Here is an 18,989-nt window from a genome sequence, read left to right as displayed (position 1 = left end):
GTCCGGCTATAGGTATTAAAATATTTGGTATTAAAATTTTGCATTGTGATGGACTCGAACTCAGAATGATTGCATCCGCAGGTTTGAAATCCAATTATCGACTACGAAAGCTCTTACTATTCATAGCTTTTACTATATATTCTATACACCATTTTCTTGATTGCACGCGGCTATTTGATTGCATTGCTAAAGACCACAGAAAAGCATTACAGCTCTTTTCTGCTACAGACCATAGAAAAGCATTAAAGCTCTTTTTTGCTACAGACCATAGAAAAGCATTAAAGCTCTCTTTTGCTACAAACCATAGAAAAGCATTAAAGCTCTCTTTTGCTACAGACCATAGAAAAGCATTAAAGCTCTCTTTTGCTACAGACCATAGAAAAGCATTAAAGCTCTTTTTTGCTACAGACCATAGAAAACGATGAACAACTATGGAGCTAGCAGTTTATAAACCTCACACCACCGCAATGATTACCTTTTCGGTCATCATCCAACCATTGCTCATCTTTTTTTAAGCACGGATCATCGTCTTCATCTCCCAAGTCATCTATCAGTGGGTTTTTGACAATGAGTGAGAAAAATATGGCCATCAAAACTACCTGTAAAATATGGCCATCAAAACTTCCTGTAAAACAACAAAATGTCCATGTATTATTTTCAAGCTTTAATTAATAAATTCAGAACAATACAAATAAACAAAGATGAAGAGTTTTCAAGTTTTTTATCTGATTACTCTGCCAGTTTTACTGTATAGCCTACGTCTGTCTATATACCCTATAGTTCTCAAAGTTTGTGTGTGTATTTGTGTATTCGTCTGTGGTTGTGATTGTCCAGCTATAGCTATTATTTCAGCATTGCGCCCAGGCGTTATGTTGCTTCTACTAAGAAATATTTGGGAATTCAAGTTTATGCAGCACGATGCTTTTTCGTCTTTTTAATTAGGACTAATTCTTTCCATCCCACGATATTGACAATAATTTCTCTCAAACTTAAAATTTGGCAGTTTGTGTACTGATTATATACGTTATTAAAAAAATACATGTCATTGAAATCGCAATGGTGAGATCCATATTTGTTATCCAGTTTATCTGGTATCCGTTATACTAAAAACAATTCGCACACGGATAAATAATAACATTTCTGTTTGAAGTTCACTAAAACACATAATAAAACTTCCTCCAAGTATGTGTTTAGTAAATTAAATTCATTTAAGTTGGATTCAAAATGATTAACAAAATGAACTAAAGTTATTGTAAGTAACTATATTATTAAGGTTAACATAATCATATTATTGTTTTGTTACTATCTTTTAATGATGATGATTTTTACCAGGCAGTGATTGCATTAAATAATTACTATGGGTTTCTATAATACTATCTACATCTATACGCTATTTTCGCCTTATGATGCCAACACTGACATGAACTAAAATCATATAATCGTGTACAAAGTAGTCTTTTTCTTGTAATCGTAACAAAGCAAACTATATTTAGCCATTACTTGCTAATGATTTCACATTTACATTTAAACACCTTTGCAGCTTTATTGTTTTTCCTAATTGATTTTAACAAAACACTTATTTCATGTGAAATTTAAAAGTTACAGCTGTTTGAAAAAGTTTGAAAACCTTTACAGTCGTTTTATTTTTTCTCTTAATTCATTTAAACTGCACAAAAAACACCTTTCTCATGATATGAAGTTTCACCTTTATTTGACTGCCACTATAGAAGAGGGGTTGAAAAATAGATCAGCCACCCTTTAATTAAATGCTATCTCTATTTGACCACCACTCCAATATTCTTTGATCTCTACGAACCCATAGTAACAAGTGATCGGTAGAAATCTGTCCCCACAACGGTACGAATAAGAATTCGGTTTCATCAATGACAATTAATTCTTTTATGGTTGCTGTTCGTATCGAAGTTTGTTTTCTAACTCCAAAGCTTTGTGACTTTTCGTTAAAATTTTAAAAGCAACACCTTATAAATAATTAATAACTGCATCAGGCTCATAATAGCTCTTTGTTTAATGCAGTTTCATATTTCAGCGTATAATAAAAATGGACAGTAATTAGAATGGAACTACTACTACTATTTTAAGGCTAAAACTTCTGATTAGCATGCATGTGCATGGCTTCCACTTGGTTGGAAATTTCTCTTTATTTGCACAATTCTAATTGACAACACGTATGCTTTGCTTTACTAAAAAATGGTTTCGAACCTAACATCGACTAGTTCAGCAGTGCAAAAAATGAGTTGAGGTCAGAAGATACTGTAGAAAGCATTGAACAGCCAGAAGATGATAAAATGGGTCTAAACAAAAGCAGCAATCAGAACACAACTGGTCGAGCAAACGATGCAAATATTTTTGTTCCAAAAATATCAATTTTTGTTTGCATATCTATTAAAAATATGTTTATGTCACTTTTTCTTAAATATATCTTGGTAGCATTTGATCGACTATTATTACATAACTTCTAAATTTTGCAGATAGATAGCATATTATATACTAGCGTCATTCCTGTTATCTAAACTCGGTTTTTGAAGAATCGACGCTCATAATTCTTCCATTGCTCATAAAAAGAACAGTTTTTTCCAAAAACATGGGCAGAGGATCTATACCCATGTACAGGGTACATAGGTATAGATCTTTTATACTTATGTACATTTCGTCTGTACTACTAGCTTGGAGGTGAAGGCACAGGTTCATCAGATTGGGGTACCGATTGTGCCATGCTTCCATTTGGCCCAGGCCGATTCAAGATCGTAGCAAGCAGCGGCTCATCCAGACAACCCTCAAGCACTCCCAACATGCAGTAGTTCTGGGTTGTCACCCTGCACGGAATGGCCATCTTGGTTCTGACTGACACTTCAAGTAGCAAACTATCATAACCTTACTGAGCAGCAACCGGCTGTATCTGTCCATACAAGTTAACAGATAGCTGTTTACAGATACCACAGGCTGATGAAACTACATGGCACACCGATGAGCCGCTAAGAAGAACATTTCCATGATAGCCCCCTCGTTAATCAGGCTCACATAAAAGCACTCCTCGGCCTTTATGTACAGAAGTCGCATTGGTAGCCGTATGACTCAGTAAAAGGACAGCCTAATCCCATTCGCCATGAGTCCATGGCTGTCACTTTTCTCTAACAAGCCCTTCATTGCCCGGATTACCTTGTTGAGCACGTGCCTACTTACCAAGTTTGTGGTACATCCAGTGTCAAGCAGGAACTGAACGAGTCCCTTTTCGTTAAGATGAAATAATTAGTGGAGTGGGGCCAGCCCAGTGCCTATGTCCAAGTGAGCATAATGCTACTGCCAGTAAGCCAAGCAGACCTATCTTCTTTAGGCACTCTTGAGACCGCAAAGGCAGAATTTGGAGATGCTCAGGAAGTCCGACTGGCCCATGTAAGGGGAGAGGTCGATCCTATAATCTTCGAGGTAGGCTTGCGACTGCGAACCAAGATGTTGTCTTTTTTATCACCCTCGGGACATGACCCAGGGGCCCAAACTCCTGAAGCGAGCTCCTGAAGTGTCATATCAGTGGGATAGAAGAAGGATAACAAGTCAGTCCGATCATATAGGCGGGTGTCCGAGGCTGTACTAGCCGGCTCCTGTTTCACTGATCTTTTGTCGTGCTCCCGGTCAGACGGCCTTGTGCAGCCCAGCATGAGCACGTTGAGGTGTCGAGCCTGTCTTCGTGAAATCAAAAGTAAAAATCCTCAAGGACTTAATAATAATTTTAGACAACCAATGCAAAGGTCCCTCATGTTGCCAGCCTAGCAGGGGTAGACCTCTTTGTTGGCTCCCAGTCTCGGCACCGGCGCGTCTGGACTAGAGCCCCTTGATCAGATATTCTCAGTCTTGGTCTGGTCAAACTGGTTGTCTTTACAGACCTCTGACATAGGGCCAACTGATTTTTTGTCGGGGGTTCAAGCCTTAGTGCAACAGTAGTCGGTACTACTGTTGCAGCCTGTTGCCGTTTCCTTGGTGTACTGGCTTCTTAGGACAGTGACGTCTGCAGATATGTACCAATTAAATATATATTTACTGCATAAATGTATAAGTATACATGCATGAAAGGCAAGCACCCAAAAACATACATGCAGAAAGCCCTTGCCCAGTATGAATCTGCTTCAATGAATGATTCTTTTTCCTTTAATAGTATTATTTACAGTCTAGGCTTTGCCCCTTTTCTTTGTTCTACACACGGTTTTAACAGCGGTCCGGCCTTCTTCGGTATCTCGAAGGCTTGGTCTTACAATCGTGAAGGCCAAAAGGTCTATAACCCCCTATAACTCTGATTATCACAGTGCTCTGCTGTCACAATATGTATAATATATATGCAACAAAAAACTGCAGGTTTCTCTCTGCTTTTCATTTTACAAGAACTTAAAAGAATTAAAAACACCGAGTGCAAAGGGAATAGAATAGATATGGTATATATTTTGCATACCTATATATAAAAACATGTATTTAATGTGTGCGCATTTCAAGGAACAGCATGCAAAAGATTTCCAGTGATTTCTGACTATCTTGACCCATCTGGCCTCCTTATAAATACTTTTTATTCTGCTTGGCTTTGCCTTCTTTATAGTACAGTAGGAACATAAACCTATCTTTCAGCTTTTTCCTTCAGATGGTGGGCTATTTAAACAAAGGTGTTTCATACTCCGAAATTTATGCTGAATTCAATTGAAATGTTTTCACACTTATGTGTTTGCACATTTCTGAGTTAGAGAGCACTTTTGAAATGGGAGAGGGCAACTCCAAGTTTGCTTGGAAAACCTTACATATCAGGCAAAGAAAACTATTCTATAATCTCGAAAATTAATAAATGCTTTTATTTAAGATTAGGTGAGTCAACTCTCAGCATTTTTTAACTCATGCCAAGGATGCAGCAAGAGTGCTTGTTTCACTGTCTTAATCAGTCCGTGAATGAAACCCTAGTCAAAGTGACTAAAGTTCAACATGAGACAGCAAAATAGTATTCAAACAGATGGTTGTTATTAAAAAAAGAAAGCATTAAATGTGAAATTGCTCAAAAAGTGCTAAGCATTGAGAACTTTAATGAGGGTTCAGACTTGTTATGTCATTAAGCCTGTTAGAAAAAGTATTGTAACAAACTCGTTCATGATGATTACTCCATGATAATGGCTCATGGTGGGAGAAAAAATTTATTTATTTTTGTCTGCACATTTTGTAAGCTGCAAAACTAACTCTTTGCAGTTTACATGATGTGTTATAGCCTACAATTTGGACATAAATGTATTGATAGATTACAATGTATGAGCTGCAAATTAAAAGGTGCTCAGATTTGAAGAATTACGCGTGATACATCAGGTTATATTATTGCACTATGCTTTTTAGCCTGTCGCGAAGCGTAACAGGTCTATTGTTGTTCAAGGTAAAGGTCCAATACTGCCAGAAATATGTGTCATCTGTTTGAAGAAAGACAGATTTATTAAGGATGCAACCAAAAACATGTTCAAGACACTCTAAGCAAAGCACAAACCATAGCTGCTGGTAAGTAGACCTTGTAGTGTACAAAAGCAACTATTGTAATTGATGAATTACTAGCTTCTTACGGATCTTCTTTGAACTCGCTTAAAAGCGGGTGCCTACAATATATCTTCATTTGCAGGGTTATTACTAGGGAGTGCTAAGATGAGACCAGATGGTAAGAAAGTGTTTGACTTCATTTGTGCAAATGATGACCTGGTTGACTGCGAAGCAAGGCACTGCAGATCCTGCTTCAGAGAGTTCGCTTGTAAACCCAACAAACCAAAAGCTATTGACTGAATGTTTATGTCATGTCAAGATGTCAATTTAATTTCATCATTAAGCACATATAAATGCTCAGGCATCTTTACTTGCACATCTAATCTATTTTGAAGATAATTAAGGCTTGTCTGCCTCATGGTCTTTACTTTTACACATGAAACCAATGATACAACTGAGGCATGGACCTGTTTAATATGTATTTTGTCTTAGCTGGTAAGCCTAGATGATAACTGATGTTAACATGTTTTTGTGTTTTATTTGACAACTTGTTTTTTCCTTTCTATTTGTTCTCCAGTGTGGAACAATCTGAGAGCAGTATGAACAGACTTACAAGACTCATTTCAAGCAGCTGCTTAAAAAGACGGTTGATTCAGCAGAAGAAGATATCGCCTCGTTTCTCAAACACAGATGTTCACAAAGTTGGTGCGGAAACATGAAAATCCAGTTGTGGATGAGATAAGGTTTGTTGAATTGATGTCTTTGCATTTAACGATGTTGGAAGATTTTGCTAAGTTTTTTTGTTTTCATTATGCTCAGCACTTCACGATTTCAATTTAGGCTAAGGATTTATGAGTTATATACTGTAGTTATAAAGTTATAATTAAAACATCATAGTTCTAGAAGACAGTAATGCATCTGACCTATCTGCCTTTTGTTTTTTATGTACAAGTCTGATTTCCTTAAAAGGCTACAGCGTGACTGCCCAACATTGATCTACCAAAGACTGTCAAAAAAAAGAAGCGTCAATGTATACCGACAGGCAGCTGCTTGTCACAGCAGTGGTGAAAATACAGATGTTGAAACTTTTGAATGGGAGCTTTTATTTGCTACCTCCAGTCTGACAAAGATTGATGAGAATGTGATGAATCCTACAGCAACAGCATATTACATTCAGTTCATGCTGCAGAATTCTATTCAGATTCATCCTATGAAATGCCATGGCCTTTAACTTCCTCATTCACTAACTTAAAGTCATTTGATGATTCTGTTCCTGATGAGATCCTTGAATTTGTAAGTTCCCTACTGCAATATCAATCTGATATGCCTCTTGTTCTCATTCTGAGAAGGTGAATGTGTCCTCTATTTGCTAATGCTTGCTTCTACTGAACAACTCAATTTTCCAAAAGCCATGGCACTTAGTCTTGTTGTTAAACATCTCACTGGGTTTAGAGAGTTAATAGATATACTTGACAGGCTTGGTCATTGTGTATCATATGACACTCTTCAAAATTATTGAGATATTTCTTGCTGTTCATTCCCTGTCCAATCATGACAAAGTTCTAGACAAGTTGCAACATGGTCAACCTATGGTGATGGTGTGGGATAATATTGATTTCCTGGACGAAACTAATTGTAACTCATGTTACGATGAGCTGTTGCTCATCGTAACATGGTGCACTTAATTAATAATTAAGCGTGTGCAATCGTAAAAAGGGGATACAAGAAATATCCATACTAAATAAACAAATTTTGCCATACTACAGTTCTACAACCTGTATATCTATTATCGAACCTTTTTGTATAGACACATGAAAAGTCAAGCAACTGACCTTAACCGGTTGTGTTATGAGAACACTTGTCAAAAGAGCTACGGCCATAGAGGTTATCCATTTAGATGTCTTATCATTGCCAAAATCTAGACTGTAGAGATAGATGAAAATGGTGCAAGCGATCACCGCTATCCACAGCAAAACCCACGCTATAATTCTAAAAAAGAAAGGCTAAACTTGTTGTTATCAGTCAACTATAGTAAAAGCTTCAAGTAGAAAAATGAATACTTCAAAGGAAAAATGACAATAATTTCTATTCATTGAATACACATTATTACAAGCTGCGTAGACAATTCTAGATATCTTGCATTGCATGTAGGCTACATTAACTGTTTACAATTGAGATTTAAATCAACAATAGTAGCAGCAAAAAAGTTTTAAAGTTAGAGGTATTTCATGTCATTACTTCCACAATGACTGAAAGTTGGTTGTATAACATGCATGTGACTACACCACTGTATAACATGCATATGACTACACCACTGTATAACATACATGTGACTATTCCTCTGTATAATATACATGTGACTAGTCCGCTGTATAACAAGCATGTGACTACTCCACTGTATAACATGAAAGTGACTAGTCCACTGTATAACACACATGTGACTACTCCTATGTATAATATGCATGTGACTACACCGCTGTGTAATATACATGTGACTACTCTTCTTTATAACATGCATATGACTACTCCACTGTATAACATACATGTGACTATTCCATTGTATAACTTGCATGCGACTACTCCACTGTATAATATACATATGACTACTCCTCTGAATAAAATACATATGGCTACTTTGTTGCTCTACTGCAAACAAATATATAGCACACACCTGCACCACCATGGAAATGTTAATGGTTTGCTAGTCTTTTTCTTAGCACTTTTCTTAGACTCGGTAACAGAAATAGAGAAACTGGCAGGTGAGTTATAGACCTGGAACACAAATAAAGCAGATGAAGTTAACCAGCCTATCATGGTAGATATTGAAATGATGACATATTAAGCATCCTTGGGCGCCGTGATCCCTGGTATTATTATTTGGCAATGCTATGCTACAATTTAGGTTAAGTTATGCTGAGTGAACTTATGTGTGACATTTCATTAAGACCCATTATGCCGCATGTTGCCAGTGTGGTATGTTATGTTGCACTCTATTTGGTCAGGCTGTACTAGAGATTATGTTCTATTGTGTTGTGATACAATATGTTACATTATGTTATTGATCAACCATATAGTAATATTTTGTCATGCACTAAATTATATTAAACTAGATTGCTGCATTGTTTCATGTTCTGTCATGCTATGCTATCTATTCCACCGTATGAAAATGATGGCATGTCAGCATTTTTAAAACCAATAAAAACGAAAGCTTCACCAGATCAGAGTGATTACATTAGTATTTGCTGATTTTTGATTAATATTATAAAAATGTCTTTTAAAAGAATCTAACAGCTCAGAGTAGTTCAACCCATACAAACTGACAGAGTTGTCTAAGGAGATGAAAACCGCATCTTATCAAATAAACCACGAGAATGTTAATAACACACGGTAAAACATTGAATCTGAATCTTGTCAGAGAACAATAGTTCAGCATCACCTAAAACTGTCTATTAGCTGTATATCTGCCAGTGATGTTCATTCGAATAACAAATATCTGTGAGCACTCAATTTGTATATTATTATTCTTTAAAATAATCATTGTAATTCTCAAATGAGACAAGATATTAAGTTTCTCAATCGCAAAACCTCTGTATAATACGACATTAAGTCAGCCAAAAACACTTGCAATACAGTAAAGAGCAAATGTAACAATTTGATGAAAAGTTTGTAGAGTGGCAAATGGGCATGATTGAGGATTAACTGAAAGCCTTTTAAAATGATAGTTTTTCCAAAGAAAAATAATATTTATTAAGGTTATCGAAATGAGGGAATTATTATTAATGACATGCTAATTATGAATATTGACATGTGCTAATTATGAATATTGACATGTGCTAATTATGAATATTGACATGTGCTAATTATGAATATTGACATGTGCTAATTATGAATATTGACATGTGCTAATTATGAATATCGACACGTGCTAATTATGAATCTTGACATGTGCTAATTATGATTATTGACATGTGCTAATTATGATTATTGACATGTGCTAATTATGACTTTTGACATGTGCTAATTATGATTAATGACATGTGTTAATTATGATTATTGGCATTAGCTAATTATGATAATTGACATGTGCTAATTATGATTATTGACATTAGCTAATTATGATTATTGACATGTGCTAATTATGATTATTGACATGTGCTAATTATGATTATTGACATGTGCTAATTATGACTTTTGACATGTGCTAATTATGATTAATGACATGTGTTAATTATGATTTTTGACATGTGCTAATTATGATTTTTGACATGTGCTAATTATGATTATTGACACGGGCATGATTCACATGGTTTCCATAAAGTAGTTAGATCCTTCCTTACTTTCCCTAAAATTAAGAGGTGCTGTCAATTAGTATTTGACTGCCTTCTTTGTAACCAATCTCACGTAACTTAAATGTAGGAAACACGAAGCAAAAAATCCAGAACTATCAGTGGCTAAAACTGAGAGAAATTTGCTAGATCTACACATTAGCTAAAGCCTGGTTCCCACATACGTCGCACCACAGGCAATTAGCGGTGAAATGGGAACGTATGCGCCGGGTACTGCCGAAGACCGCCGGTATTTGCAGGCGGCATCGCAACAGTTTAGCGTTGTTCAAACTTTGCAAACGGCCACAGGCAAAACCTTTTCGAAATTCACTGTTCGGGTAAAGGTCAGCATTATAGGAACGGCATGGCAAGCAAACATTTTATTAGATTACGCAATTATATTTACCATATTATTAACGATGTGGCTTTTATGTGAACAGATGCCGCTGAGCCTAGCTTCGCAAGCGTTCTGCTGTGCATGTTACCGCAGGAGTCTCGCAATCAATATGGGAACCAGGCTTAAAACAGTTTTGAACAGTTCAGGTTAATTCATCAAGATGTGACTTCACTAGATCTTTAAAAAGTTACTGATACTAACAGTTTAAACAGTATGAGAGCCACATTGATTGAAGAAAGGAATGTAGTAAACACCTGCAAACTTTTCGAACAGGCTTTTTTTCCATTATTTCTTAGGTTTTTGTTTGGTTGTCGTCTTGATCTTCGAAATATTTGTGTGATAACTAGAGATACGGTGAAGACAATGATGTTTGTATATAGACCAATAGCAACCTGCAATTAAACAAGATAGCAAAACAAAAACAGTAAATATGGTTACTGCTATCTACTAGCTGTCATTGCTCACTGGTAGGCATCAGTGGCCATCGGTAGTTGCTGATGACAGCCAGTGGTTACGGGTGTTTGTGGGTAGTCATGAGAACAGGAATAATTAGATACAGTACTAAGCTGTCAGAGGGAGTCATAGGTGATTGCGGGTGGCTGCCAATAGTCACAGGTGGTCTCGGGTGGTCGCTGACAAGTACTGATAGACCTAAACAAGAATAGCTTGTGCTATGGATATGAATGCAATAAACTATTGATCATTGTCATGCGCGGAAATCATATTTTGCAGTGCTGATTGGTGTGCTTCTCTCTGCTATCCAAAAGCAAAATTATTTAACTGCAACATACATGTACCAGCAATTTGAATTATGTCTAAAAGAATTGGCAAGCCTTGCATACAGCCACAATATAAAGTTTGTTAATTTGGTGACTCACAACTATCTAGTATAGTAAATGCCATACTGTGCGTGCAAAGTTTCGGGGTGGACAGCACTTGCGACAGCACTTGCGACAGCATGGTTACTGATGATTTGGCTTTACCTTGACTACCACTGACAATGCGTTTACAACAACCATACTTCTGGTAGTACTCATAGTTACAGTAGACAATTGCTTTTTGTATGTTTATCATATCAAAGTTCAGTCTCTAAACACACCTGTTCTGATGTCAAAGTAAATGGGCCCATTTTAATGCCAGCCGAACGTGATTTACTTTTTTCATAGAACATGGCACTTGTGAGCATGCTGAGCAGTAGCAGGAGGAGACAACAAGAAACTCTCTGCACTCTTGTGAACCTGCTCTTTGCTGGACGAGTAAACACCTGCGAGAGAAGAATGGTGCAGCTGTAAAGCAAAATAATTTAGCTTGATTTTAATTTCATTCAGCAATACTATGTGAACTGAAACATGTTCTACAGCTACACCTACAGCTACAGCTACAGCTACACCAAGCTCACTTACTACTACTGCTGCTACTGTAATCAACCTGAAACATGTTCTACAGCTACAGTAAACTTAATTACTACTACTTCTGCAACGGTAATCAACATGAAACCCGAACCAAAAACAATGAATGAATAAGTAATAAAGTAGGTAGTATTGTCACTTATATCAGCCATCCAATGCTACATGTTGAATGCACTCTAAAAAGCAAATCATTTAATTTATTAAGGCAAATTTTTTAAAGGGTTTGTTAGTTATCTTGAAAAAATTATAGTATTTTCCTTATTTTTGAACTAAGGTTTTGCAAAAATTTGGATGTTAGAAAAAATTGGAGTCACACAAGCCGAATTTTGTGAGTAACTTACGGAAAACCAAAGATGATCATCAGCTAAATCTCCTTTAGCCTTTGCAGAGAACAAACGCAAAAAATTGACAAGCTGCTCTTCTCCAGCAACTGCAAACACTCTGTCAACCTGCTCAAGAGAGAAGATAGTATTTATAGCCAGTATGTATATCTTGAAAAACTCATAATGAAAAACACTGACTAACAATATTTGAAAAGCAGAAAGTTCGATCTGTGTACTGCTTTCAACTTCTTAGATCATAAATAATAAACAGCTAACATCATATGAAAGGCTAGAAAAGTTGACTAAGCCAATAGCCTTACACGATAACCTATAAGAAGTGACAAACAGATAACTGTGCAGTCTTTTTAGGTATCACTTCAATAGCCCACAACTGTTCAGTCTTTTTAGGTATCACTTCATTAGCGCACAACTGTTCAGTCTTTTTAAGTACCGTTCCATTACCACACAACTGTTCAGTCTTTCTAGGTATCACTCCATTAGCACACAACTGTTCAGTCTTTTTAGGTATCACTCCATGAGCGCACAACCGTTCAGTCTTTTTAGGTATCACTCCATTACCACACAACTGTTCAGTCTTGTTAGCTACCACTCCATTACCACACAACTGTTCAGTATTTCTAGGTATCACTCCATTAGCACACAACTGTTCAGTCTTTTTAGGTATCACTCCATGAGCACACAACTGTTCAGTCTTGTTAGGTACCACTCCATGAGCATAGAACTGTTCAGTCTTTTTAGGTATCACTTCATTAGCACACAACTGTTCAGTCTTTTTAAGTATTACTCCATTAGCACACAACTGTTTAGTCTTTTTAAGTATTACTCCATTACCACACAACTGTTTAGTCTTTTTAGGTATCACTTCATTAACACACAACTGTTCAGTCTTTTTAGGTATCACTTCATTAGCACACAACTGTTCAGTCTTTTGAAGTATCACTTCATTAGCACACAACTGTTCAGTCTTTTTAAGTACCCCTCCATTACCACACAATTGTTCAGTCTTTTTAGGTATCACTTCATTAGCACACAACTGTTCAGTCTTTTTATGTATTACTCCATTAACACACAACTGTTTAGTCTTTTTAGGTATCACTTCATTAGCACACAACTGTTCAGTCTTTTTAGGTATCACTTCATTAGCACACAACTGTTCAGTCTTTTTAAGTACCACTCCATTACCACACAACTGTTCAGTCTTTCTAGGTAACACTCTATTAGCACACAACTGTTCAGTCTTTTTAGGTATTATTCCATGAGCACACAACTGTTCAGTCTTTTTAAGTATCACTCCATGAGCACACAACTGTTCAGTTTTTATAGGTATCACTCCATTACCACACAACCGTTGAGTCTTTTTAGGTACCACTCCATTAGCATACAACTGTTCAGTCATTGTAGGTATCACTTCATTAGCACACAACTGTTCAGTCTTTTTAGGTATCACGTCATTAGCATACAACTGTTCAGTCTTTTTAAGTATCACTCCATGAGCACACAACTGTTCAGTCTTTTTAAGTATCACTCCATGAGCACACAACTGTTCAGTCTTTTTAGGTATCACTTCACTACCACACAACAGTTCAGTTTTTTTAGGTATCACTCCATTAGCACACAACTGTTCAGTTTTTTTAAGTACCACTCCATTACCACACAACTTTTCAGTCTTTTTAGGTATCACTTCATTAGCACACAACTGTTTAGTTTTTTAGGTATCACTCCATTACCACACAACTGTTGAGTCTTTTTAGGTACCACTCCATTAGCATACAACTGTTCAGTCTTTTTAGGTATCACTTCATTAGCACACAACTGTTCACTCTTTTTAGGTATCACGTCATTAGCATACAACTGTTCAGTCTTTTTAAGTATCACTCTATTACCACACAACTGTTGAGTCTTTTTAGGTACCACTCCATTAGCATACAACTGTTCAGTCTTTTTAGGTATCACTCCATTACCACACAACTGTTGAGTCTTTTTAGGTACCACTCCATTAGCATACAACTGTTCAGTCTTTTTAGGTATCACTTCATTATCACACAACCGTTGAGTCTTTTTAGGTATTACTTCATTACCACACAACAGTTCAGTCTTTTTAGGTATCACTTCATTAGCACACAACTGTTCAGTTTCTTTAAGTACCACTCCATTACCACACAACTCTTCAGTCTTTTTAGGTATCACTCCATTAGCCTACAACTGTTCAGTCTTTTTAGGCATCACTTCATTAGAACGCAACTGTTCAGTCTTTTTAGGTATCACTCCATTAATACGCAACTGTTCAGGATTTTCAGGTACCACTCCATTAGCACACAACTGTTCAGTCTTTTTAGATACCACTCCATTAGCCCACAACTGTTCAGTCTTTTTAGGCATCACTTCATTAGCACACAACTGTTCAGTCTTTTTAGGTATCACTTCATTAGCATACAGCTGTTCAGTCTTTTTAGGTATCACTTCATTAGCACACAACTGTTCAGTCGTTTTAGGGGCCATGCCATTAGCACCTAACTGTTCAGGCTTTCGCAAACTCCTTCGATTTCGATATGACTATTTTACTATTCCAAAGGGTACGAACATTAAACGCAAACCTTGCCGTTTTCTTCATCCAAAGAAAACCATTTGTCTGCAATGAAGCACCATTTTTCGTTACTTTGTATATCCCTGATTAGGACATGATTGAGGAACCAAGAAGCACTAGCTCCGCTACCACTGTTATCATGCCAGATTCTTATGTATTGAATCTGACCAAGTGATCGCGGGGTAGCCATTAGATACGTGTCAGTTTGACCCCGTTGCAATGTTTCCTTTTTGAGACTGTTCAGTGGTCTAACAGATGTTTCGCCCAATTCTCCTGATGCCATGAAGTATACCTGTCACATCATTCAAACTACTCTGAAACCATGCTGATTACAGAAATTTGTTTAGTAGCTCGAAGGAGCTAGTTATGGGCAACCTAAAATGTGCACAATAAGTACATATTAGTATTTACGAGGAAAAATCTTTTTGTCACTTTATATACTTTAGACCCAGTATATTGTGCCAAATCGAATAACATGCTGTCACAGCAAACGTATTTTGCAGAGCATTGTCAAACGTATTTTGTAAAAAAATTTTGAAAGTATGAAAATGTCAACAAAAACCTAAAAAATAATTGAGTAAGGTCGAAAAATGTGCTATAAAGCAGTCTTACCAATAACATAGTCGACTTTTAAGAATTCTGTCATCTTTTTTACACCGGATCTTGTGTGTACTCGCAAAACTTTATTAAAAAAATAGCCTGGAGTTCTTATAACTAGTCTTGAAGAGTGATATCTTGAAGAGTGAACATTCGGAGACCATATTGACTCAATAAACAAATACCTAGCCTCAATGAAATGCCATTTACTCGCAGTAGGTGTAACAACCACTTCGCATAGTTACCCGAGATTTGGTTCCAGCATTTGTCCTTGCACCTGTTTTAACTGTCACATCGTAAAGATATCTATCATGGGGGTTGTTTCCTCTCATTAGGATAGTTCCCAGCTTAGCTTGGTCTTTTTTGTCCGCATGGCGGGCCCACAAAACAAATACTATGTATAGAGCTGTAAAAGAATAGTAAAGGTGTTTATAAAGCCTTCAGAATGTTTTGAATATGCTTGTCATTTTACATAGAGTCGTTAGTATGATCTTCCTATCTCGCTACATGCATTGAAATGAGCTTTATTACTAAACTAGCTAGTATTAAAGATCAGCTTATAAACAATGAAAGGTAATGAGAGCTGCCAGTGACTTGTTATCAGCCTGGCACATTTTCAATTGATGATTTGAGTTAGTGCACTTATAAAAGCTACGCTTCTCACATGTTACGTGTTACATGACTTGCTCGAAAACGGCAGCGTTTTTAATTTCATATAGCAACATATATTGCCTAGCAAATCTATCGCGCTTGTGAGGTTTAGTTAATAAGGTGTCGGACTGACGAACGGGAGGTTTTGAGATCAAATCTTCTGCTTTATGGATTTTTTATTCCAAGATTTTAATAGCTATAGCTGAACATATACAATGATGAACAACCAACATTCAAAAAAAAATATATATACATGTATTTATAAATAAGTCAAATAGCGCATATCAACCATTCAGTGGATGGCTGAATCAATAAAAACTTTACTCACCCACTCTTTAGCTATATTTAAACTTAGGAGGTTTTTAGATTCTTTACATGCTCCTACATTATAACATTACGATTCACCATATGTCATAACAATATCTATTACGGAGTGAGGCATATGACAAGCATTCATTTAATTGTATGCATATTCCTTGAAGTCATCTTTATTTATTTTGAGTATTTACTTGGAATACGTTTTTCGTGGCGGGCCCACGAGACAATTGCAATGTATAAGATGATGTATAATTTTAAGATGCATATAAAGCTTACTAAATGTGCCAGCCAAAGTGACATATATTGTTGCGTTGTTAGAAGGCTCAAAGTCAAGGATTGTAAAGTCTATGGTGTTAGGAGCTACAATCCATCCAGTAGCGAAGCTGGTCAAATGATTGCATGAACAGATTACATACTGAAGCGAAGGGCTGGGCTTCACCTGCAATAGATATGAACATAAAAGCTAAGGAATGGTAAGTAGATAGCTGATCAAGTGAGATACAGCACCTTTTCTTGACCCTACCATCTGCAGTACTGTTTTACTCTACCCTCAGTAACACTTTTTTCACTCTACCACCAACAACACTTCATTCTAACAACAGTGATACTTTCTTCACTCTACCACTAATAACACTTTTTTTGCTCTACCGCCAGTAGTATTTTTTTCCAAGCAACTTACATTGTATGTGTATGTATCACAGATATCACATTTGTCAGTTACTTTCATTTGTCTTGCTGGTGAACTTCATACTTTGCCAAACTGCCATTTTCACATAGTCCAAAAAAAAGAAAGTAATCTCATCGCCACAGGCTATGAATGAGGAAGGTTAATGACAATTGTCTGATGCATATTATTTACTGCGATCTGACACGCTACTACAGTACAGTCAAATACATTTTACTACTGTAAAGTCTGATACATGTTACTAATGTATAGTCTGAGGCATAATACTACTGTACAGTCTGATACATGTTACTACTGTACAGTCTGATACATGCTACTACTGTATAATCTGATACATGTTACTACTTTACAGTCTGATACATGTTACCACAGTACAGTCTGATACATGTTACTGCTGTACAGTCTGATACATGTTAATACAGTACAGTCTGATACATGTTATTAGTTTACAGTCCGACATGTGTACATGTGCAGTTATTTTTTTACCAGATATAGGAACACAACAGCAGTGGCACAACTATATTAGGCCATGATAAGCTAATGTCTCGCAATGTATTGTCAGGGAGGCTGGGTGACCCACAGGTCAGCCAAACACTCGGCAGCCCGAAGGCCTCAGTCCTGTTTAGCCTGCAAGGGAATGGGAAATAGCTTGACCCCACCCAACCAAACGATGGAGTCATCGGCTCAGCCAAGAAAGTGATCAACTGGGTGCTGGTCAGTGCTAGGGAGAACGGTCAGCTTCCGGAAAGAGAGGGCGGATTTTTTAGTATATTGTGGAGGACTGGACAATTATACTTATTTATGCCCTCGTTAGATATCTGTGTCCAACTATTATAACCTTACATACGCCTTCCTCATATGTCTTTGTTATGTAACATTTTGTATCCAAGCCTGTCACGCAGACATGCCTTAACTAAACTGTATATTGTTACGTAAGAGTCATTACACTCCTTTTATGGGCAAGAGTAGAAGTGGGCGAAGAATGCCAGTATATAAGAAGGGGCACAAGTCACCTCGTTGCGGTAGTTGAGAGCTTTATGCTGTTTTACGTGTGTTCATGCATATATATATAATAAATAGACTAAACTTTGCTCACACGAACTGATTACATTTATGCCTGCCTGAGTGGCTTAGATAAGACCATTCAACCAGAACTGGTCTGACTCCGGATAAGAACTGCCTGAGAGATACCTAAGAAAGGCTAGGGGTTGGGCTACGCTATGACTAGACCTGATCGGAGATGCAATAGCATAAAAGATCAGGCCCTAGAGTGAGCTAGTCCGGGACCTAGACTAGCCAACGATAGGGACTCAGAGAGCAGGCTGTATTGGGGCTCCGAGTGAGTCTGAGGTTGGGCAACAGCCACGGACTGATCTGACCAACAAGTGTGTCAGACAGGCCCGGCAAAGGGGAGGCCCAGAGTTCAGGCTGCATCTGTCTGTTAGTACAGTAAAGCTGGCTCAGCTACCGCGGCCAGGCCTTTACAATATGAAGATGCTGTCAGGACTCAACAAGCTGAAGCACGGGATGCCTCAAAACAAACAGTTGTGTACAGGTTGGAATCTCTACACTATATTAATATATTGGCACAAATATATTATTTTGACTGGAACAAGCATCTGGTCTTAAATGAAGTGGAAGAAAGTCTCTGGGGATCCTTTGCTAAGTTTACAAAAAACAAATACCTAAACAAAAAAAGGCTTGCGAAGAAATGCTTACTGTACATCCTTTTGATGAAATTGCCATGGCTTCTTCATCGAAAAAGTAGCAGCCAACAGTGTTGGAATGAATGCTATAGGAATAGCTAGCATTACTTTCCAGAACCTTCCGGTAGTCAGTAATATTGTCAATTGATAGGTTAGAAGCTGACAACTTGAGTGGGGCAAAGCTAACATAGAATATTCCCATTCTTCCTTTTACTACGGTCTCATCAAGCCTCACTATCGACAACTGAGAAATCCGATCTGAAAAAAATTATATATTAATTTAGCTTTAAATGTTTCTTATTCATTGTTACCCATACTACATTTAAGTATTAGTAGATCGTCTATTTGTAATCATATTTAATCAATGCCTTGATGGAATAACCTATATAAGACTTATATATATAATAACCTATACAGCTGACGGATTGTGATAACTTTGTGCTGAAGACCAATTGCTTTACACTCAGT

At 37.0% G+C, this 18,989-nt stretch overlaps 1 protein-coding gene across 1 annotated transcript in view; it reads right to left on the bottom strand.

The window, feature by feature from the left end:
* Positions 1 to 18,989, bottom strand: part of LOC137387207 (uncharacterized) — a 258,969-nt gene that overhangs the window by 103,487 nt on the left and 136,493 nt on the right. Inside the window, exons 14-22 of the mRNA XM_068073548.1 lie at positions 18,535 to 18,779; positions 16,407 to 16,569; positions 15,407 to 15,567; positions 14,575 to 14,856; positions 11,978 to 12,085; positions 11,327 to 11,491; positions 8,177 to 8,277; positions 7,334 to 7,494; positions 476 to 595 (exon numbers count right to left, since the gene is read on the bottom strand). Coding sequence (XP_067929649.1) covers positions 476 to 595; positions 7,334 to 7,494; positions 8,177 to 8,277; positions 11,327 to 11,491; positions 11,978 to 12,085; positions 14,575 to 14,856; positions 15,407 to 15,567; positions 16,407 to 16,569; positions 18,535 to 18,779 — 1,506 coding nt within the window. The remainder of the gene's footprint in view (positions 1 to 475; positions 596 to 7,333; positions 7,495 to 8,176; positions 8,278 to 11,326; positions 11,492 to 11,977; positions 12,086 to 14,574; positions 14,857 to 15,406; positions 15,568 to 16,406; positions 16,570 to 18,534; positions 18,780 to 18,989) is intronic.

This window comes from Watersipora subatra, chromosome 1 (assembly GCF_963576615.1).
Source record: "Watersipora subatra chromosome 1, tzWatSuba1.1, whole genome shotgun sequence".
NCBI classification, from domain to species: domain Eukaryota; kingdom Metazoa; phylum Bryozoa; class Gymnolaemata; order Cheilostomatida; family Watersiporidae; genus Watersipora; species Watersipora subatra.
The sequence above is the reverse complement of the archived record's forward strand: the minus strand, read 5'-3'. Positions and strand labels throughout refer to the sequence as shown.